The 24,528-nt window shown below is 34.5% G+C and overlaps 1 protein-coding gene and 2 pseudogenes across 1 annotated transcript; 2 read left to right on the forward strand and 1 right to left on the reverse strand.

Moving 5' to 3' along the window:
• Window positions 1-4,957: 4,957 nt before the first annotated feature.
• LOC128204872 (neuropeptides capa receptor-like) lies at window positions 4,958-13,665 on the forward strand (annotated as a pseudogene).
• A 140-nt stretch (window positions 13,666-13,805) lies between these two features.
• LOC128204873 (putative nuclease HARBI1) lies at window positions 13,806-15,938 on the forward strand (annotated as a pseudogene).
• Window positions 15,939-20,802: 4,864 nt separating this feature from the next.
• LOC128204874 (uncharacterized) lies at window positions 20,803-23,828 on the reverse strand. The gene is made up of 3 exons (XM_052906277.1): window positions 23,778-23,828; window positions 22,281-22,417; window positions 20,803-21,613 (listed from the first exon to the last, which is right to left on the reverse strand). Exons 1-3 carry the CDS (start codon window positions 23,826-23,828, stop codon window positions 20,803-20,805), a joined length of 999 nt encoding a protein of 332 aa, XP_052762237.1.
• Window positions 23,829-24,528: the final 700 nt, after the last annotated feature.

Raw genomic sequence — 24,528 nt, forward strand, 5'->3', positions numbered from 1 at the left:
AGGATATTTGTATTACGAACTCAATTACAATTTACAAGCATATATATTCGTTTGATTTTAAAATCAGGTAGACGGAATATATCGGAATATATGTTTTTTATACGAGTTATTAGGTTGACCGGAAGTAATGTCAATGTTGATGCACGCAACCGACTTCCGGAAACCTTAAAAGAGTTGAATCTGCCATACATATGAACTCTTGTTTAAATTCAATTCAATTCAATAATTTATTGCAATAAACATGTCAAGCACGTTTATGAATTCACATCCTCCCACAATGAACATCCTCCCACAGTGAACATCCTCCCGCATTGAACATCCTCCCGCAATGAACATCCTTCAACAGCAAACATCCTCTCACAGTGAACATCCTTCCACAGTGAACATCTTCCAACAGTGAACATCTTTCCACAGTGAACATCCTCCCACAGTGAACATCCTTCCACAGTGAACATACTCCCACAGTGAACATCTTTTCACAGTGAACATCCTTCCACTTTTAATGACCTTTGTCAGCCAGTGCCCCCGAAGTTTGAATTGTTTTTCAATATTCTTGTGTCAGTGTTTATACTTACTTGTATGCCACCGATTTAAGATTTCACCTGATTCCGTCATTTTACCCTGTAACGTATATCTATTACTTTAACCTTTAGAATATGTGATAAACGTTACTAAACATTCACATTTCCTCCTTAATAAGCAGTACCACCATTACTACAATTTTGAAAATTTACCACAAAAATATGAATAAAAATGGAAAATAATGGTTGTTGTCAACGTGCAGAAAAAAACTGTATTGTTACATTATTAGACGATAGTTGTTCACTGTTAATCTTTTAGGACCCACCAGTCATTTAATATGTGTGCGTTTTCAGTTATTAAATACACAGTTATAATCTTGTTATTAGTGATTAATATTTTCCATAAATCGATTATTAAGTAGGTAGTCAAAGGTTTATCTCTCAAGTATTATGTTTATAAAAATAGTGATTACGTGTTTGTATTTATTTTAGAAAAAAAGTATCGCTTTAATGTTTGATAGAACATTTTGAAGATGGGTGTTTGAAGATGTTTTACGTTATCTGGCATGCTCTTTTTTACGTAGTTTAAATAACCAATCGTGGAAAAAGTGCTCTAAAAAGGATGCCCGGAATGAATGAACTGGTCGGTATAAGGAAAGTATGCGTTGCGTTGTTGGTTGGTCTTGATAACATGTCCTTATCACTTAGAATAATAGGATAAATTATGTTACATATTTTTTACTACATACTCATCTTATATCTGCTAACAATTATTCGCACAATCCGTTTGTTCGTATTCTACCAGTGCATTAAAGTCGTATTCTAACTAACACGTGAGTACAAGTATTATTGCGCGATGTGAAATTATGGTCTTAACTCAAGATAGTGTGTCATTGTAATGCATAATGTGAAAATGATTAACTTATCTCAGTATATCAGTATTGTGTATATAAATGCGTTATCAGTACCGCATTTCGATCTTGAGGGTCGTATGTGATACATTTGTGCAGAACTTGATTTTACTTGGCGGAAATCTCTGCAAAAATCCATTCAAATCGAACAAAATCTCCTGCATCAAAACGCAGTAACTATATCTGATTATTATATTATTATATTGATTTTTATGACATTGCCCGTATGTTTAAGCATTCATTCTGAAACTAGGAGCATTTATGCTGGAATGAGGAGAATTTATGCTGGAATTAGGAGCATTCATGCTGGAATTAGGAGCATTCATGATGGGAGCATTCATGCTGGAATTAGGAGCATTCAAGCTGGAATTAGAATTAGGAGCATTCATGCTGGAATTAGGAGCATTCATGCTGGAATTAGGAGCATTTATGCTGGAATTGGGAGCATTCATGCTGGAATTAGGAGCATTCATGCTGGAATTAGGAACATTTATGCTGGAATTATGAGCATTCATGCTGGAATAAGGAGCATGATTTGCAGTACTAAACGTTTAGAAATAAAACGGTCGTGACATACCCTAAATACCTACTGAATCCCTGCTTAAGATTAGACAACAGAAATAAGTGTCACTAGATTGAACGTGATATCAATAAGTATCTAAACAACTCGTATCAAGAAATAATAATTACAATCTTAGGGTTGAAACGAAATCATTTAAAAGCTAGGACAGGAAAGAGGATACTTTTTTCTGGTAGTGGTTAATGACAATATTGGAACTTTGAACGCTGTAGAGCAACTTTTTAGATTTTATTAGTTACGTTTGCACCCTTCCAAAATATAAATTAAAGCGATTCATATGAAATATTTAACTATTTATATCAACTCGAACTTTTTATTCTTATAATTACAAGAACTATCCTGTCAATTACATTTTACAGCTATATTAAAATTTTCCCTGCAGCTTTTCTGGTGAAAGGTTTAAAGGACGCCCGTTGTCCTTAATTGCAGCAGTATAAAAAAACACTGTATGGGACAACGGCAGCCTTATAGGCTTTTATAATTAATTTACTTTAGGCTGCAAACGACATGAATGTACCATATTTCGTAATTGGTATATGCCAATTTTTTTTAGTTCCATTGTTAACAGAGCTGAAATGAATTTCTCTCGAGTCCGTTTCCTGGGAAGAAACAAATTCTGTGTCCTTTATGAGAGGCCATGAGAAATCGGATTTGTGGCGGTTAAAACATAGCAAATCAAATGCATAGAATCCAATTATTCAGCGTATTTATCCGATATCCTACATTGTTGAACAAAGCGCCGCCATACACTCCATCGACAACGTTTTTCTTCTTCACTTACTTCAATCCGATCATCTTTGCGATCGGAATAGTTGGAGACATATTTTCAGTGGTAGTATCTAAAATCACGCATAAGCTGTCAGCCAGCACGTACCTTGCTGCTTTGTCACTATCTGATATAATCGGGATCATCAGTACCTTCCGTCTATACTTTACAACATATTGAGGGTAACCATAACGTTGATTCCGTTTGTGATTATTACAATTCTGAATTTATTGACCAATCATTAACTTTTGCTTAGAAATAAGCGCCAACGATAATTTTGATTGTAAACATAATCAGGAGTCTCAAGAGTTTTGTCATTAAGTTTATTTGCTAAATTAAATTACTACGCGATCTACTTGCAGCGGACTGAAAGCGTTCCGATTTCTTACTATGTAAACCGTCCATATACATCCGAGGTTGTTTTCGATAAAAAATGGCCGAGGGGTTCCGAATGGGGCTTTGATTTTGATAATCGGTTCGAGATAATCTTCCAGTAGCTACTTGTTGTTTCTTCATAAAATAATAGAAACAAACGGTCGAGATTTTCAAGAGGAACGTTCGGACCAAAATTGATCATCATCTGACCGTTCCCTACAAAGAGATGATAAAAAGTGTGGACGGACAGAAGGACGGACTCTATTCAATTGAGTATCTAACATTTGCAGTTTTGTATTTGTTTATGAAAGTAAGTGAAATAACAGTGAAATTACAAATAAAATAAAATTGTTGTTAATAAACTTAAAATATTTTTACTGTTGTTGTTTCCCTGATAAAACCCATCGTTTTCATCGAAAGGTCAGAAACGAAAGCTTTTATGACTTCAATATAAGGTGTTTAGGTGAAACAAAACATTTCAGTGAAAAAGCATGTAAGGGACGTTATACATTTCAAAATTGTAAGTTGGAATAGAGTTTATGATGAGAGTCAAATCCATTACTGTTTGGATAAGCCAACAACATTTAAAATAGGTTAAGGCATACATGATGTATAACCGTTAATACCCTTAAAATTAGCCGTAAAAGGCCATGTTTCAATAGCCATCTATTTGACTGAGTTTTACAAGCCGTTTCACTCTGTCACATAACTGTCAGTGTAAACTAACTTGTTAACGAAGACATCATTAATAATTAATTACACAATTTCTCGCATGGTCGCTGTCGTTTTCATGAATCCAAGGTCACAGACATTTCAGCAAAAATCGGGCAATTCCTTGTGCCTTATACGTCTAATCTTTGTTAAAGACACGGGTAATTGCAACATTATTACGACGAGTCGAATAATTAATGAACCGGCTGTAGTTTCATGGTGTGAAGGGAATTCAGTCCGTTTAATTTTGATTATAATTATCTGATGTTCAATGAACGATATCTAAATTATCTTACATTGATAGCATTAAAGTTATTCACTAGAGCTTTTCATTGCTTATTGTTTTTGGTTTTTAATTTATTCTCAAATTTCCACAAAAAACGTTTAACTGAAGTTCGTACAAACTGTACTTGAGGTATAAGTAATTCAGTTACATTTTAAAATAGAATCGTTTAATCATAAAGCATATCGGACATTCGGAAATTTAAGATAATTTATATTAAATAACAAATGAATTAATACACTGTCAGGCAGCTTAATAAGAGGTATGAAATAGAAACTCACCAGTTTTCAATGGTTACTTTCGTTTTGTTTTATTTTTAAATGTAGTTCTGTCACATGCAGTTGCGCAGTTTTCCCTCCACCAAAACTCAGATGTAATAACGGTAATGAAATTAAAACTTGTATTTATTTAATGCAAGGTAATGTGTATATAGTTTAGTTTTTCTCCGTCTTCTTCTAATTATAACCAGGTTTTTTAACGAAATCCGGGTTATAAGAATGGGGATGTCGGCGGGTTTCCGTCCAACAACTTAAGCTAGCATTGATGGATAGTAATGGAAGATGGTGTGTACGTAGCTTGTGTTAAGAAGTAGCTTTGGATTGCTTTTAAGGAGGTTGATCAAGTTCAAATTCACTTTTACAAAAACTAGAAAACAGTCTCCGCCCAATAATCTAAATAAGAATGGATGGATAGTGATGAAAGTTTGTGAGTAGGTAGCTTATATGAAGAGCTAGCCCGGGATTGCTTTTGAGGGAGTCGGCTGGTACTAAAATAGACTTAAATTGTTTCCGGCAATTAAATAAAGTTAGAATGGATGGACATTTAAAACAAGTTGGTGTGCTGGTAGCTTGTTTAAAGAGCTAGCTCGAGATTGCTTTTGAGGGGGTCGAGTCAAGATTGTTGTAACTGAAAATAGAAAACTGATTTCCACCGAAGATCCCAATACGTTAAAATTGAAGAATTGTAATAAAAGTTGGTATGTAGGTAGCTTATGTGAAAAGCTAGCTCAGGATTGAGTTTATTGCGGAAGAGGAAAAGGTTACGCTCACTGTTACTAAAAATGAAGAATTGCTCCTTCCAATATTTATGGTTAGAATTGATGGAGAATAAATACAGCACTTTTTGGTTACGTCTCTTTTTGATAAAAAAAATGAAACTCATACAATCACTTTATTGGCTATAATGTGTGATTGCTCATATTAAACAATAGGTTTAGTCGCATAGGGGTGTTCCTAGTATTCTTATTCAAACTATGTTCTGTATTCCAATCATATTGATTTTGTTTGGGGACGTATGCATTGATTTGCTGCTTGTAATGACTATCTGATAACACAATAAATGGATGCGTTGACATTGTTGTAGGTACCAAGGACAGCCGTAATTATACAGAGGCTGCCATGTCCATACCTTCGATACCGTTTGTGCAGCTGATGCTTCTATTTGCCAAATGGAATGGTTGTTTTTTATCATTGTATTTTATATTTTCACTGCTAATTTGTATATCTATTTCATTTTTTCTCAACAATTCTTGTGTGATAAACTACAAATACAAGCTCAGTAGCAAAAAGGTTAAACATTAACCCGGTTTCATTGCACTTGGTAAACGCCTAAGACATTGAACACAAAACACAAAAAATCACTGATCAATATTTTTGATGTACTTCAAAGGAAACCGAAATTAAAATGATTAGCAATTGATATCATAATGTTCCAGGTGATAACTTCAAATAATTAATGGTGAATTTTGGAACATAGACATAGAGTGTTTGATATTGTATCGTTTATTGCACACTTGATTGCTATCCAATCAAGTGTATTTAGATTTTTTTCAAATACGTAATATAAGTACTTTTAAAGTAAACGGCATTAAGCTGAAGTTCACAAAGCATTGCTTCATAACGTGCATTTGCTGCTGTAAAATGATTTAGTCGTTTCGTACCAAGAAAGCTCGCAAGTAAAATTCCTTAATTTGTTGCGACAGACTAATCGGAATACTAAACCACGTCAGCAAGTATATAAATATGTTTAAACTATCGTATTTCTAACTGTATGTTAAATTGTCTAGATGTTAAGTTTATCGTATTTCTACAGCGACCTTTCTTCAATATTAGAACAAATGTCAGGAAAACTGTGCTGTTACTCCTTTTTGTCTCCTGTAAAATAAGACTTTGCACAACAAGGCATTCTCCTTTTCTCTTGTTTCTCTTGTTTCTCTCAGTTATCTAAATTGAATATATAAAGATATAACTACAGCAGATCCTTTGTCAACGTTATTTTTTAAGAATATCTGTACACATAATATTCTTAGCAATTTTAGCAATACTGTAAATTACATTACATTACATTGAAATAATTTCCAAGAAAACATAAGTAAACTAATGCTTTGAACCTTTAAATAAAGTCGGTAGCTTACTTGTCACTTATTGGTATACATGTTAACTAGGTTACACATATGCGTGTTATTCTGATTTCCTCTGAACAGATTCAGATACAATAGCTAGATATCTAAATGGTTCGGTAGCTTCAATCATGTTACATGATTAAACTGTTTTAAACAATAAAGGTTTACATCTTGATAAATGTCATTATCGTATATTCATGAATAAGGCACTTATAAAATTAAATGTTTATTTTATATACGCCATATCGTTTCAGAAGAATATAAATGTTGAAGACATAGGTCATATAGACGTTAAACTGTTTGTAAATATGTTATTAATCTTAGTACCAAACCAATTACTAACTGTACAGGTATAGACAACTTTATAAAAAAATATTTTGCTTAGAATATAACTTATTGCTAAATATACTATTAGTCTGTGTCAAACATATTGTTGTTAGTTTATAATATTATTTTCAAATTTGTATACGCTAAATAAATAATGAATTGCTAAATATAGTCTGTGTCAAACATGTAATTGCTACTTTATACTATTATTTCTAAAGTTCTCTACGCCTACTCATGGTATTAGATTCAATGAAAACAATCCTATTGAACAACATTTGTATATTACTTTTTTATAATTGACCGCTGTTTAACTACGAATCGCTCATACAAATCGTGTCAAAAACTACACACGAACCCTAAGGCTATATTCTGTACCGAGTGTCCACGTACACCATACTGCCCACTCATACTTACAAACGATTTGTCACTACTGTAAAATGTGCTTGACAACAATGGTCAGTTTATGTCAGCTGTTCATTTGTATGTTTAACATACCAATGGATTTAAAAAAGGTTTAACAAATAACAACTTACTAGAATTAAGACATTTGACATCAACATTTTATTAGTTTATTCAATACCCTTTTTAAACTTACCCGTCTGTCATTCAAAATCCTTTTTGTTCTAGTAACAAGCTGATGGAATGCTTTGTTTACAACCAGTGAATATTTCCATAAAATGTACTTAACAGCCTAACAGGTTGAGTATTATACATAAGTCAAAACAACCAACCAACAATCTGTATAAGCTAATTATAGCCAATTGGTATTTCTGTCAACATAAAGCATAACGTGAAGCTTTTCAATTCCAAAACAAAACGACATTTATAACGTATAAAGCCAGAAAATTCTCTTTCAATAAATCGAAAAGCCGCGAAATAATATGCTGTAAAAGGAAACCAGAAGTTTTTTTAAAGTGAGTCGTTAACGTTTAGTTGGGCCACACATCATACAATTATTTTAATTCTTAAGGTTAATAAAATATTTAAAAAAAAAATATACATGTACTTGGTATGCGACCGAACGAGGCAAAGCGATATTAGAATATTCAGCAATTCCTTCCATTAAACATTCATAGATTCAATTACCAAAATATACCTTTTAAAAGTTGTAGTAAGCTATTATTATTCGCTAAAGTAATTACCGTTTTTTACATCGTGTTTCAGGAATGTTTTCGTATGTTTACACTAGAGAAACATGGCCCCAATTTCTCGAAACTTCTTAAGTATTTTATAACAGGATTAAGCTAAGCTCACTATTTTTACTTTGTAATTATTTGCTTAATATTTACTTCTTTAATAGTTTTTATATTTTAGATAGGAATTATCTTATGATAATCACAATTAACCTTTTTTAATTTATCAAAATCTAATTTAAGTATGTATTTTAACCTATTGAAATAAGCTACTTAAGTTTTTTAAGCTTAAGAAATTTCGAGAAAATGGGGCAAGAGGTCCGAGAATAGAGTCTTGCGCGACGACGGGTGTATCGGAAACAGTATCAGACTATGTGCCAGAAAAGGAACACGTTGTTTCTGTCCCTCAGAATATCAGGACGCCATGAAAGTTATGTTTCTTAAATGCGCTCTTGGCGAAGCTTCTACGCAATCAACAGCTTGAGAAATGTCACAGAAAACTGCCCTATTTCTCCCCCATTATCGACGACAAGACAAATTGAGTAAGAAATATAAACAATTGGTTTACTGTAACATCTTTTGGAATTAACGTTAACTGAAAAGGGTTGAGTATTCGGTCGCCCGAAAGTAGTTGTAGATGTACTTTTGTATGAAAACACTTAGCACGGAAGTGACATGATAATTCCCGGCGTCTTAAGGACCAGATTTCTTATGCATAGCACATACAATTACAAGTTTCCAAACACGGGGTATTTTAGCAGACCAGGGAATAGTAAAAGAGGTCTTGAAAGGGATTGGATATTTCATTCTTTTCCATAGCTAATTACAAAATACGGATCTCTTACCTTTCCGCTCTTAAGGACATTAATAGAGTCAATTTCATGATATATCATATTAAGGCGTGTTTTCTTGAAGTGTATGTGCAAGTGTTTGATAGTGAGCTTGCTTTTCATGTCTGACAAGGTTGATAACGAAAATCCGGAGTAGATTATACCTTCGCCAACGAAGATCCAAGCAGGAGATCCATGCATGAATAGTTACGTTTATAAGTTTGATTTGTAATTAGAAGTCTTCGGACAAATTTAAATTTAAATTCGGCTTTGGTTATCTGGCCTATACCCGCATTAATCCCACTGATTGCGCTACTATACATGTTAAACATGATCAATGTACACATAGACTGAAAACGTTGTGTACTTAAATTACATCGCGATGCCATATGAGAAGTATTTCGCAGTCTCTCTTCTCATTGAATGTACATACGTTTAGTTCCGAATATTTGACATTTTTATTTTAATTATATTAAACGTCTGGGTGAAACATAAACTTTTGTTCCCAAACCGTGGCTCCCGGCTGTGGACCGAACCATTTATAATTTAACATACACAATGAAAATCAGGAAGAATTTAGCTGACTGACATATCATCAGATATTCATGTAATTTTTGTTTGCTCTCTTTTGTGTCCATATCTGCCTCGTTACCATTTTCTTGATAACGAAAGTTCAACCATGTCTATACTGTGGGCTCAGAATAGTTGTACAGTAGAAACTCACTAAACCGGAACTCCACAAAACCGGAATCCTCGGGATAGCGGACTTTTTTCAGAGTCCCGGTTTTCCCCTTCTATTTTCAATGTAAAAAAATCCCTACAAAAGCGGAACCTTTTTGATTTACTATAGTGTTTGTTTTGGTGAGTTATTGCAGTCAAAGGTTATCGTTGTGAAAACGTGTCAAACTAGTCCGTTGCTGCGGCACCATTATATTACACTTTATACGCGAAACGAATATGATAATATCTTTCAAAACATAGTAATGCACTATGCATTACACATACATACCCGATTACAGCCGTAAATTTTGACATGCAACATAGATCTGTATTGATTGCCCTCAATGGATTGAACGAAACCGACCGTAACAAACAGTCACATAAGTGTCAGTTTTAACTAACTTGTTCCTAGTTATTGAAGGCTGCACACATTATGAATGTTTAATTTCTTTATTCCTCGCATGGTCGCTGTTGTTTTCTTGAAACCCATTTCACAGACATTCCAGTCTTAATCGGGCAATATCTTACGCCTTATTTGTTTAATTAACGTTGCAGACACTCGTAAATAGAAAATTAATTACGTGAAATCGAAATATTTATCTTATAACAGTTGGACGGAATTAAAGAACCGGTCGGATTGAGAAACACAACCAGTTTGCGTTGCTTTGTCAGCTTGTCTTGTTGACATATCCTCATTTAATTTATATCTTTTTACAACTAAATAAGACCATACTATGTTACTTTTAAACAGTTCTCATGGCAAAACTGCAAGCAATACTTTGAAAAATACTCTGCTGACGTCGCGTTATAACAAGTAGTTTTGCTAGATTCTAAATTGATGTCAGACGACGAAATAATGAGTGAATAACATGTAATTTTATTGAACTAAAACGTATCATATATGTGATTATACTAATGATATGAATAATTAAAAGGATCGGTAGTACTTCATTTGATTCTGGAGGTAGTTTTTTATGGACATTTGCAGATTTTGATTTCGCGTTCTTCTTAATCCGCAAACATCATAATTGATCCCTCCACTCTTCGGCAGTGCTTTATGGTAAAAAAAACAACAACGGTCCGGCAAGGTCCAGGCAAACCGAAAATTTTAAAAAAAACCTCACCTTCGAATAGACCACCTAAATAACAAAGTGTTACCATACTTTGATAAATTAACTTAGAACCACTCTCAACAAGCAAAACTCGTAACAAAATTAAGATTAAACAAAATCCTTTTAAAACTAGGAGAACGTGGAAGAAAATTTATTTTATGATAGTGTTGTTGTTATTAAATGACAGAAAAGTAAAAGGGAACATTGTTAAGTAAAACTGTTTGAAATTTAATGATCATTCTTGTATTCATTATACATTTAAAAAAGAACCACTTGAATTATTTTACTATTTGTTAGTCTATTTCTTCTTTTTTATTGTCTAGAAACTACAGAAACAATCCTGCAATTTATACTCGATTAAATTTTATAACATCATTAATAACAGCATCATTAAAACCATGTTTAGCACGTACAAAATAAAAATCGTTCATATACTTTTTTCTAAATTTCATTTATTTCAGGCCGAAAACGACACAGTTAAACTGTACATAACTCGGCTTAATGCTTAACAAACGTCTCTGCGAAAGATAACTCAACTTGATCAGGCAGAGACTCTAACTGTTCAGCGTTTTAGTCTGATATTCTACAATTATAGCTGAACGAATCCCAACCATACATTCCAACAACAGCTTTTCAATTCTTTACTTGTTTCACTCCGTTCATTTTCGCGATTGGAATGGTGGGAAACATTATTTCACTGACAGTGTTCTTATTTAAAACATGCGTGAGGTATCATGGAGCATGTAACTCGCTGCTTTGTCAACATCTGATCTGCTGGTGTTGGTGTTTTACGTACTGCAAGAGTGGTTAAAACATGGCTTTAGCTTGATTCCTGGACATGAACCAGCCTTATTTTTACAATAGAATCGACCCTGTCAAAGTATACTCTACTAGCAATACATTTCTCGGTTTCCCTCCTCGTTTGTGTTTAAGATGTTCTTCACAATTGAACGTTTCATCGGCTTGTGTTATCCACTACGCTGAAAAGCCATATGCGACCATAAATCACGTGTTATCCTTGGTGCAATAGTGGCTGCTGCTATTGGCTGTGTGTTAAGCTAAGCCCATATTTAGCGGGACATTCATTGCCATTATCCCAGTGCGTTCCAGTAATCGGGACCATTGCGTTCACACTTGACAGCATTTTTCGGGTTACCATAACCTTCATTCCGCTTGTATTTATAACCATTCTGAATTTATTGATCATTCGTTAAATTGTGCTAAGAAATAAGCGCCAATCAAAAAATACGTATTGTAACAGAGGAATCAATCATTAGACTCGAGTTTACATTTATTTTACTAATTGAACCTGCTCTATTTTGCGATATGGTGCAAGCGATATTGGAAAATAAAACAAATTTTTAATGTTCATAAATATTCACTTGATAAATTAATTCACCATAACATTCATATTGTTTCTCTTGATGAAAGCCTTCATATCACCAGGACTATTTCCTACATTAACTACAGTATCAACTTCTTTTATACTCAGTCACAGGAGCATATTTCCGTAAAGAACTAAGACACCTGTTTTGGAATCGGGGAGAAAATCGTATTCAAATCAGAGCAGGTTTACAAACTATTCCAATTCATGTATAAACAAACACACGAGGTCTTATACTTAAATACCATTTCATGTTTAAAATATTTAAATATGCACTATTACTCACACATGAGATTTACAACGACTAATACTGTTGTTTTAATATACCAAAAAGGATGAAAAAATGTCAAAAACAATATTTTTATTAAGGATAACGAGTTTAATTTGAAAGAAATGTGCAAAAAACACAGTATTTCTAACTTACGAAACCAATCATTTAATATTTACAGTGTAAGAAATAACGTATCGAACTGATTATGTCTATACCTTCCAGTTTCAATGGCTAGGTCATGTGACGAAAGTCTTGCTTAAACCTTGCGTATGAATTAATTCAACAACGCATCGTCGATATATAATATAAGCAAACTTGGTATGAACACATTACCAACTCGAGTAGACTAACATCATATTGCTGACAAAAGATCAGATCGCAGATTTTCATATTTCTGTTCGAAAATTAATAAAACAGCGATATTTGAACTTAAATATAAAAATCTGCGATCTAATTTTTATCAGCATTCTTATATAACTGGTTTCCATGGATTTTCGCAAAAATTGGCTCATTCCAAGACAAAAATCAAAAAGTTGTCAAAACATTTAATCTGTGAGACTGCAGTTTTAAAGTCACTTATGTATTCAAAATCAGGTTTATCTAATAACAAATAATCCACTGTACTCGAATCATCTAAAGCTGCACTCACACAGATTGACCGTTTGCCCCTACTTTTTTTATTTTTTGTCTTGGAATGAAACAATTTTTGCGCACATATCTGTAAACCAGTGATATAAATTTGCTGACAATAGATGAATTATATGTATTACAGAAGTATACATCATGATCACACTTAAACAATGAACTGCATTATTTAACCTATATTATACCGCATCAATGTTTCTTAACAATGTTTATTTTACTCCTTAAACAATCTGTATACTAAATTGAAATACCACCGCTACATCGAGCTTTTCTTGTATTTGATGATTTATTACCATATAAATGTTCATTTTGATATCATTTAATGTTTAAATTAATGGTGTTGTTATTGGATAACCAGGTTTCAGATAGGAAAATTACATAATAGCTAAATAATATGTTAAAAAAGTCTGGGTCTGCTAATGTTCATGAAAGTCTATTACTATTCCGTGACAGGATCTTTAAATCACTTACCTGACACCCCTTGTTCTGGCCCTGTGCGTTCAGCGTTGAGGATCGCATACTTTCCCGTTGACGAACGTCTTGAAGAGGTTGCCGTTAACGTAAAGTTTATTACCAGCCAGTCTTACGGTTTTCCCATTACATTCATCGACTTTGATGATAACACGCTTTTCTGGTATCTCTGGGGCCGGTTGCTCAAAACCTCCGTTAGGCTTAACGGACCGTTAAACAGCTAACGGTCCGTTAAATTTCAACATGGCGTTAATTTTCTGTTGCTCAAAGAAATGTTAAGTTTTAACGATGGAGTTAACAGTGGAACTGACCGTTAAAGTTAATTGAGATAAGAACCTCGATTAAAGTTAACGGCAGCTTGACCATGGCAGGTGTATTTTTACCAAATGTAAGGAAACAGCGTCAGTATAGACATACTCCTCATGTTCAGCATCTTGATGATGGTGAAATGCACAAGAGGTATCGTTTCACAAATGATGGCGTAGCATTTTTGGAGGATATCTTGAAGGATGACATAAAAAGAGACACTCACCGGAACAGAGCCCTCAGTGTGCGACAGATGGTTCTTATAACCCTTCGGTTCCTCGCCACAGGGGCATTTTTCAATGTTGTAGGAGACAGCATGGATTACCACAAATCAACAGTTTCTCTTGTGGTAACCCACGTGACAGATATTATTTGCAAAAGAATGAAACGATTCATTGTATGGCCTTCCGGCGAAGAGAAGAATAGAGTGAAGAGCGGATTTTTCACATCGGCAGGCTTCCCTCACGTAGTGGGGTGCGTTGACGGGACACACATCCGTATCCAGGCCCCTTCTGTTGAATAGCCAGCTTATGTCAACCGAAAAGGCTATCATAGTATCAACATGCAGGCAGTTTGCGACCATGAAGGTAAAAAATGATTGAAATTTCACCAGAAACATTCTAAAGATCCTTTTCTTGTAAACGCTTTATCAAATAATTTTTGTCAACTCGTCTTAGACCGAAACGGTCATAAAATCTGAAATTCACCCCGATTATCGATCAATAATGGGCATATTCGGTTTGGTCAGAATGTGACAATTATCATAGAAAGTTTTACAAATGGTCCCCTAAATGTTTTTTTCATTTAACTTAATACAGTTTACCACTCTAACCTAACCATTCGCAGGGATGGCTCCAGGATTTGATGATTGAGGGGTTTTAGTTGGGACATACAGCTCTTAGTGCTCCCTCTCTCCCCCGACATCGACACAAATAAACTTTACATTTGTGATTGTACATTAAAGAACATTAAGGAACCGTCCCTGATGATATGGGCTGGAGGCCTTCATGCAATAAATGTTTGAATTGAATTGATGATAGAAAAAAATGCGAATGTTGTTTATAATCATGTCATAAAATTGTATGACTGAACGTGCTGTTAAGCTAATTGGTAAATAACTAAATCATTATTTTCCCAGGATTGTTCACAAGTGTCAACGCCAGTTGACCGGGCTCGTGCCATGATGCACACGTGTTCAGGACATCAGGGCTGTGCAACAGGCTACAACGAGACAATCAATGTCTGGAAAATGGGGTGCTTCTTGGAGATAGTGGGTAAGTAGCATATACAAAGCATGATGTCATCAGATGAAGTTCGTAGCTGAACCGTGGTCTAGTTGTTAATTATAAACACTTCACTTTCAATCAAGGGGTCGCATGTTTTTATTCCCTGTCGCATCACTAAACGTACTAATCGTCTCGCGGGAGGGACGTTAAATGGGGTCAGTGCTATACACTGATGCACGTTAAAGAACCAGGGTAGCTCAAACCAGGGTTACATGACTAATAGTCTTAAGGGAGCAATCGCTGAATGAGCAAGGCCCGAGGGCGAGTATAAACAATCTTACACACACCCGTATGATTACAAGATTGTAACATCGGGACGTTGTTGTTTTTTTTGTCAATTTTATTATTGATATTGTTTTTATTCCCCGCCCCAGGTATCCTTTACGGCCATTCCTCACGACGCCGTTTATGAACGCTGACACTCCTGCCAAGGAGAGGTACCAGCTAGCCCATACTAGAACCCGGGTTCGCATAGAAAGGGCCTTTGGTAGGCTAAAGCGGCGCTTCCACGTGCTGCACAGTGAGGTACTTTCTTGCATATTTTTTTTGAATACTCGGACTAAGTTTATCAGTCTATAGTTAAGTGCATAAAGTGAATGCTTTCATTTTCAACTTTACTGTTCGCCTTTATAATATGTGATGATATTAAAAACTTTGCTATGATTACTATTTATATATTTTTATTTCAGATCAGACTAAGTCCAGACAAGGCCTGTCGCATAGCTACAGCCTGTGCAATTCTACATAATGTAGCAGTCATGTTTAATATGCCAGAGGTAGATGATGTAGATGTCATACAAAACATTGATAATAATGTGCAGGATGATGTTGGTACTGGAACAGCGACACGGGATTTTATTGTTAACAGTTACTTTTAATCAACATCATCATCATCATCATCATCATCATCATCATCATCATCATCATCATCATCATCATCATCATCATCATGCTCACATCATCATGTTCAGATAATCATCATCATCATCATCATCATTATCATGTTCGCATCATCAAGTTTACATCATCATCATAATCATCATCATAATCATCATCATCATCATCATCATCATCATCATCATCATCATCATCATCATCATCATCATCATCATCATCATCATGCTGTAATAAAGAATAGCTTTAACTGTTTGTTTTGTTCGTTTTCATTTTTACATATCTATTTACAATACAATACAATTAAATTTAATTTAATTGAAAAATTGGCTTTTTATGAAAGAGTCAACGTCCTCGTTGTCCATACGCCTCTCATATTTCTCTAGTACCCTTGCTGTGTATCAACCAGCTTTTGCTGAAAAAGATTATTATTCATTAGTTAATTTAATAATAATAATAATAATAATGATAATAATAACATTAATTATAATTATGATAATAATAATAATAATTATGCTACTGATACTGATACTACTAATACTACTTTACCTACTGCTACTGCTGATGATGGTACTACTCCTGCTGCTGTTACTGCTTCTGATGCTACTACTTCTACTACTGCTACTGCTGCTGCTGCTACTGCTGCTGTTTTTGCTACTACTACTACTACTACTACGACTACTACTACTGCTACCACTACATGTAGTACTATAACTAATACTACTACTACACTTCCAGTTCTAATTCTATTACTTTCAATAGTAATAATTAGCTGCAACAATCACGAAAACAATAAAAAATAATAGGAAATTGATTTTATAAATGATGTTTATACCTTCTTCTCTGACAATGCCACCTGAGATTTGAAGAAACGAATTTGCCACTCGGCAACCTCCTCGCTTAGGGGTTTCTTCCGCTTTGGTCTGCAAACATAAAATCAGAGAATGCAATTATCAATACAAGGTTAAGTTGTTAATAATATATTATTTTGTGTAGAGAACAAATAACCATATTACTGAAAATGATAAACTAACACAGAAGCTCTCCCTGCAAACGTTGCCCGTAAGCTCGAGGTGCAGGGGTCCTGTTTCACTTCAGTTGGTCATGTTGGCTCGAGATCAGAGGGCTCATCTCCCTCCTGTGGGACCACTGATGGGATGTTAGCAATATAGCTCAAACCATCTGCAATTAAAAAGCATAAGTTGACGTTTATTTCAAGATAAAGGAACAACACAACAACATTGTATATTGAAGAAATCATATAACTTATTTCATAACAAGTTTCTAACAATCTGTATTAAAGAACAAAGAATTAAAGTACGTTTTGACTTCTTTCAAAATTTACCAACAAGAAAGACAGAAAAGTCAATTGACAGTAAATGACTATCGATTTATCATGCAATTAAAATGCTTTTGAAAGTCGACTAAATTTATAATATATATTCACTTGTAACTAAGTTGTATGTATATAACGATTGTACATGCAAAAATCTAGTTTCCAATTAAATTAAGTAACAATGTAATTGAATTCCAATTAATATTGTGTCACTTTGCAACAGCTCGTAAAGGGAGGTCACTGCGTCGCAATTCAATTCTTGGTATAGTTTTCTTTGCGTTATTTATTCTTGGGAGTTAAATGCTTGATCTTGCTATGTGATCGTGTTTCTATAAAACTGACAAAAAATGGTGATTACTGTGGACGTTTCGACAAGTGAATGGAATAACAGGTACGTGTTAATGTTTATGTTTATGTTTAAGCACCTTTGAAGAGTAAAATTTCACTTATTCGTCAGTGCTTTTCAGTAATAATATATTTCTATTAATAGCAACATGATGAACGTTTATTTTTAGAACATTTGGTTTTCCATATAGCAGTATTTATTTAGTAATCGTACATTATTCAAACACATACACTGCAAAAGTTCAAACCATTTTCGTCAGTGTCCGTCCCTCCTGTTATGCCGCTGAAGCTTGCATTGCCATGAACAGAGACAATCCTCTGTGATTGCTCCGATGCAACCTTTAGACTTGCCAAGCCTCTACCACTTTCGCGTCTCTGCAGCTTTTCACTGTAATTTTTAAGAAAATTTTATTATTCCATGACCAATAACTTTACTTACAGTTTAGTAACAACAAATTTCTAATGATTTTGTGTGCTGTGAAAATCTTCAATTGAAGATAACATAACAAACCAGTGAAATTATCAACATCACAATATCTTTTTTTTTTAAAGATGACATTTGGTATTATTTATTATTTTGCAGTATTCTATATATCTAAGAATTAAATTAATATTTTCACCTTGTCACCTCTTCTTTTGCAATTCTTCTTATATTCTGCCATTTGTTTGATACTTCTTCTGCAGATCTTATGGCAAAGCCCAAAGAGGAAATTATTCCAGCAATACGGTGCCATTCTTCTTTTTTTCTGATTTGTAACCTTGTTACTGAAGCTAGAGCTAAGTAGCTCTTTAGTTTCTTCTACACTCATAAGTTCCGCTAACATCAAAACTTCATTTTTATTAAAGTTTGTTTTTCTCTTTTTTTTGCAGAAGACAAGTCAGCCATCTTGGAAGGAGAATGATGCATTATGGGACAGGAAGTAGAAATTTAACAGCCTGTTAAGGATTTAACACTGGCGTTATGGACTTAACGCTGACGTAATTTAACGGCAGCGTTAAGTCTCTTTAAGCAACAGGATTTTAACGGAGCGTTATCTTACGCTCCGTTAAGGATTTAACGGACTATTAAGGTAACGTAGCGTTATATTTAACAGAGGTTTTGAGCAACCGGCCCCTGGTCTTTTGCGGTCTCATCACCCCGACCCCTGCCTGGCATCTTTGATGTTTTTTGACGTCTTCGTCATACGATTTTTTACTTTTTCTCTGTCGGTGTAATAATGAAACCTTCCGACAATTGGTCGGGGATTTAGTGCCTTATTTGAGCCTAATCTATGTATTCGGTCAAATAAGTTTTTTGTTTAAATGCCGAGGCTAGTAACTATGAGATCCTTTACCAGAGTTTTCTTCGTGACTTTGTTCTTGTATACAGAAGAAAATCAAACTATCCTGCATTGATCTTGATTCTAAGTCTAAGAGTTTGTCATCTTGATCTTTTTGGATTTCAAATTCGCGCGATTGATTTTTTAAGTCACCACCTGTTTGTTTTTTTAATTTCAATTTTTGCATCGTTCACTTCAATTTTCTGTCTCTTATACTCATTACTGATAAAGCTGCATAACGTATCTACTTCCGTAACCTTTGACTCTAAATTGTTAATTTTAATATCCATGTCCGATATTTTGACATTGATGGTATTAACTGTCTTTTCAATATTCGGAAGTGACATTTTGATGGATTTAATATCTTCCCAACTTAGCATAGCCCAACTTGGTGGAGTTTACGGCGTCGGGTTGCTGGCTATATCCAAATCCATACCAATTACGGAAAAGGAATTTGCAAATGCTTCCGTTATTTAACATTAAATTGAAATATGGATTAAACATAACAACAAAACATTTCATTCATCTTTATTTCACAACATACGCATTCAAACAAAAATTTAAATGGGAAATAATTATTCACGAAACCTATATATAACCAATGAAAATATTGGCGTCTATACATTTGAGATAGAAATATAACTAGGATAGCTCAACCTTTGTTGCCAAAACGATTGGACGCCCGTCATAATCAGTACAAACCCACAACATGATCATTCAAAATTGTGGACGTCAAACATTGTCAAAAGTCTTACCCAAACTTGATTGAGGATAATGTTTACAAGTCAAAACAAATCTTATACAGTCAAAATGTGTATCTTAAATAAATCCAAATATAGTCGTGCAAATGATTTGGATATTAACAGAAATATATCAGGGACAGTATGTTTTAATTTAAAGCCAGATCTAACAAAGTGTTTAAATGTGTAAGTAAATCGTAAGCAGTCAATATCTTTGCAATAGGATCCAAATTATTTAGCCGTTAAAACAAATCATAAAGACTCATGCATTAAACTTGTACTAATACTAAGTATACAAACAATTGTTATTGTTTTTTTTCTTTGTCAGTTTTTGGTACAACACAAACACCTACACTACAGCATAGTAAAATAATCAATTGGAACAAGTGACATCAAATATAGGAAACCTGTATTAACTTACAACGTTTTTAAACTAACGATATATGAATATAGTATTCCTACGCTCGTATATTGCATTTTAAAGATAAGACTTATAAAATGTCCATGAATACTGTTGTATAACCCTTTGTCGAAAATATCAGAACAATCATTTAATTATAAAAGAAATTAAAGTCATAATAAATGCTTATGATTATAAGAAAACAGGTTACCCATCTTTCATTATATTTCGCAGCAATTGCAATGCAAATTACTCTGAGAAGAATAGAATATTACTAACAAACAATAAGCCAGGCACTTCTATATATAACGTGTACCATGTATCGGAGTGCAATCCCAAACTGTGAGATTAGTTCAATCCTAAGTCTTAATATAGCTTAGGTATTAAAGTGATTGCCAAGGGCACTTAACGCAAACAAACACTGAATATACGAAGCTTTCAGATTATAATCTAGAAATTTAACCGATGTGGAAAAGTTTAGAATACAAAGTACTTACAACATTTTAGAAGCTATCACTACAGATATCATATTTAGAAATATGCTTTCACAATTAGTCAGGGCCAGCTTGTCTAATTGCTTACGGGCGTGACTGAAATCATTCTATGTAAATGATTTATTTAATTCCTCCTAAAAAAGGGGAGGGTGAATGGGTAAATAATGGTTTGAAAGGGGAGGGTGGAAGATAATTATTTATAATAGTTTGAAGGGGAGGGTGAAAGGAGATCAGTAATGATTTAGTTGGAGGGGAGTGTGAAAGCAGATGGGTAGTGACTGGTTTGTAGGGGAGGGTAAAAGCAAATGAGAAATGACTGGGTTGGAAGGATGAATGAAAGCAAATGAGTAATGACTGGATAGGAGGGATTGATAAAAGCATATGAGTAATGACTGGGTTGGAGGAATGGATGAAAGGAGATGAGTAATGACTGGGTTGGAGGTATGGATGAAAGGAGATGAATAGTGACTGGTTTGGAAGGGACGGCGAAAGGTGATGAGTAGTGACTGGTTTGGAGGGGAGGGTGAAAGGTGATGAGTAGTGACTGGTTTGGAGGGGAGGGTGAAAGGAGATGAGTAGTGGCTGGTTTTGAGGGGATGTTGAAAGGTGATGAGTAGTGAGTGGTTTGGAGGGGAGAGTGAAAGGAGATGGGTAGTGACTGGTTTTGAGGGGAGAGTGAAAGAAGATGAGTAGTGGCTGGTTTTGAGGGGATGTTGAAAGGTGATGAGTAGTGACTGGTTTTTAGGGGAGAGTGAAAGGAGATGAGTAGTGGCTGGTTTTGAGGGGATGTTGAAAGGTGATGAGTAGTGAGTGGTTTGGAGGGGAGAGTGAAAGGTGATGAGTAGTGACTGGTTTGAAGTGACTGGTTTGTAGGAGAGGGTGAAAGGAGATGAGTAGTGACTGGTTTGGAGTGGATGATGAAATGAGATGAGTAGTGACTGGTTTGTAGGGGCGGGTGAAAAGAGATGAGTAGTGACTGGTTTATAGGGTAGGGTGAAAGGTGATGAGTAATGACTGGTTTGTAGTGGAGGGTGAAGGGAGATGAGTAGTGACTGGTTTAAAGGGTAGGGTGAAAGGTGATGAGTAATGACTTGTTTGTAGTTGAGGGTGAAGGGAGATGAGTAATGACTTGTTTGTAGGGGAGGATGAAAGGTGATAAGAAGTGTCTGGTTTGAATGGGACGGTGAAAGTTGATGAGTACTGACTGATTAGGAGGGTAGGTGAAAGGTTATGAGTAATGACTGTTTGAACATTGAGTCTATCTTTTTTAGGTATTCTCAAAAACGTGCTTAAGGGACTGATATAAAATTATAATACTTGTAATGCCGTTTGAATCAAAATGTATCATTGTCTCAAAGATTTACCAAGACAAGCGCACTCTGACTCGTTTAAACAAATACCTATAAAATAACAAAAAATTGTACCAGTTGCATTTTGTGTGGTGCCAACCTGGTATGTCTGCTAATTACAATAAATAATAATTTTCCAACATCATACTGAATTCGTGCATACGCATAGTGTGGTCCAAAATGTTGTTTTTATCGGATTAAGCTATTAGATCATAAGGTTTAGTAGAGAGACAAACGCAGATGAAGATAACTAATGTAGATATGGCGCATTGACATGGTGGTACTTAAAAGTCTCATATAATCATCGACGCATATTTTCATTGTATTGTTGTTTCCATCAGTGTAGTTATTATCGGTATATTTTACAAACTTTTCCTGCAACGAATGTTGTTCTACATTAATTTCAACATACGGACATTCCTCTAGAATAGACACAAAGAATGGTTCGAAGGGCGCATAGTATCCATCTTGTCGGTACAGCGGTTTCATGCCATCTACATTAATCGACTGTAAAGAGGTCATATCAGAAATGTTGGTATTTACAATAGACAATGTAAAATTCCTTGAGGTGACCAGTTCTTTGAAGTCTTTTGCATCATTCAAAACATTATATACAGAACATTTCTTGTTTGTTATCACGCTTAATAAAAACCAAATGATCTTTGGGTGTGCTGGATGCTCGGAAACTTCGAAAAAATTGCAGTTTACATGGGTTTTTAATTTTATCTTCGTGCTCAAGGTCATAAAAGTGGAGATGACTCCTTACACACCGAGCTAAAAGCATTCCGAATAGGTTAAAATTTAAAATGTTGCCATTTGTAGTGGCGGAAAAGCCAAGCATCATTCGGAAATTGGACATTGCGTTCACAAAAGCACGACACACGCCAAAATCTGGTAGGTAGAATGTAGAACAGTTCAAATTTTTGCACGATATCTGAAACAAAAATGTAAATTAAAAACTATTTAATTGGTCGTTGTCACGTCGATAGTTAAGAGATAATGCAATGTTATTGCAGCCTACAAGGGTACACATAAGAGGTATGGTATCATCACTGTCTTTGTAAATAAAAAGTAAAGAAAATGCGCAGAATGCTTATTAGAATAAACCGTTGGTTTCTTGCATTTGCTATATTATTGATTCAAGATATCTATCGTATGAGCTTTTCAGAGATTTGTTGGTACCTGATGTGTTTATAATAACCAGTATCGTTTATAATTTAAAGGTTATAAGAACTGCTCTTTGATCCAAAACAAAAAATCAATCGATTCTAATCCAAAAACCAGAATCAAAATGCAGTACTTATAACACTATTAAAGCACATGAACACTGCACTAAGCCCGGACAAGATTTAAAAGGGCTATGATATTCGATATTAGTAGTTTGTGACCTAAATGAAATAGTATAATCAGATTAGTGTTAATAATTACTGCAGAATACTTAATACATTTCTTTTAAATGAATGTTAAATTATACACTCGTGTTACAATTTTTTATTTGCATGGTTTAAAATATTTTCATAACAATTAGCTTTGACCATGAGTGACAGTGTATTTTACTTTCTTAGATTTACGTATATATCTTATAATTGTTTAAGGTCTGATCTAAGTATATATAAGCCTTTATTGAATCTCTAAAACATCTTGAGCCATTCCTTTACTTAAATGATTTCCTATATTTTGCATAGTCAAATTAGGAGATATGTATCGGATTGTTTAACATTAGTGTCTATAACATTTATATGACATAAGCAGAGATATGTATTTAGGAACGACAAACGTTATGGAATGGCTTCAGATGGTTTATGAATACCAGCACATTCAAGAGGAATGATTGCTGGCTTTGAACAGTTGACGTTCGTGATCTTACCTCTGAAGGATCAAATATTTCTCCTCTTTGACACTTCGGTTGAATTCTCATTTGAACTCAGGCCCCAATTTCTCGAAACTTCTTAAGTCCCTTATAACAAGATTAAGCTAAACTTACTATTTTTGTTGTTCTATGATATGCGTTATATTAACTTCTTTAAGATTTTTTATAAATTATATAAGTACAATCTGTATGCTTATTAGAAGAAACCATTTTTCATTTATCAAAATCCATTATTAGTATGTGTTTTGGCTAATTGAAATAAGCGGCTTAAGCCTGTAAAGCTTAAGAGGTTTCGAGAAATTGGGACCTGGTGATCAATGTCATTGTAAATTGTACACGTTTTAGCTTCATCGCCACAGCTCGGTCCATGCACATGATTGGATTGTATCTTGTGTTTTCAAAACAAAACAGACAGTAAGGGTTGTTGTAGATGATCGTGTCAGGAAACACGTCCATGTAGATGTAAGGAAATTCGTTGGATGAGTCGCACTTTTCCATGTGTGTTACAATAGTAGCTATATTGAAATCATTACTCGCATCGCAAGTTGTCTCCGTTGTATGTGAACATACAGGCTGGTAGGAGATTCGAAAACAGACCGCAAGATTTTAAAACTTTCTTCTGGAAAAGGTCATTGCTAGTTACCGTGTCCATCACAATGGAATGTAAAGCGATGATGTTCAGTGTCCATTCAACAACATTTTTTTCCCCATTGCACTGAGCACATTTTCTGTTTACGTAAAAACGACC

The sequence above is a fragment of the Mya arenaria genome, chromosome 10, assembly GCF_026914265.1.
Source record: "Mya arenaria isolate MELC-2E11 chromosome 10, ASM2691426v1".
Lineage (NCBI taxonomy): Eukaryota > Metazoa > Mollusca > Bivalvia > Myida > Myidae > Mya > Mya arenaria.

What these genes read in the sequence shown, in the direction of transcription:
- LOC128204874 (XM_052906277.1), bottom strand. Translation starts at nt 23,828, where the DNA reads ATGAGAATTCAACCGAAGTGTCAAAGAGGAGAAATATTTGATCCTTCA. An exon ending in AAATATTTGATCCTTCAGAG is followed by an intron (nt 22,418 to 23,777) that starts GTAAGATCACGA and finishes ACCTCTTTACAG; the next exon opens with TCGATTAATGTAGATGGCAT. An exon ending in CAACATTCGTTGCAGGAAAA is followed by an intron (nt 21,614 to 22,280) that starts GTTTGTAAAATA and finishes CCTTTAAACCAG; the next exon opens with TCACTACTCATCTCCCTTCA.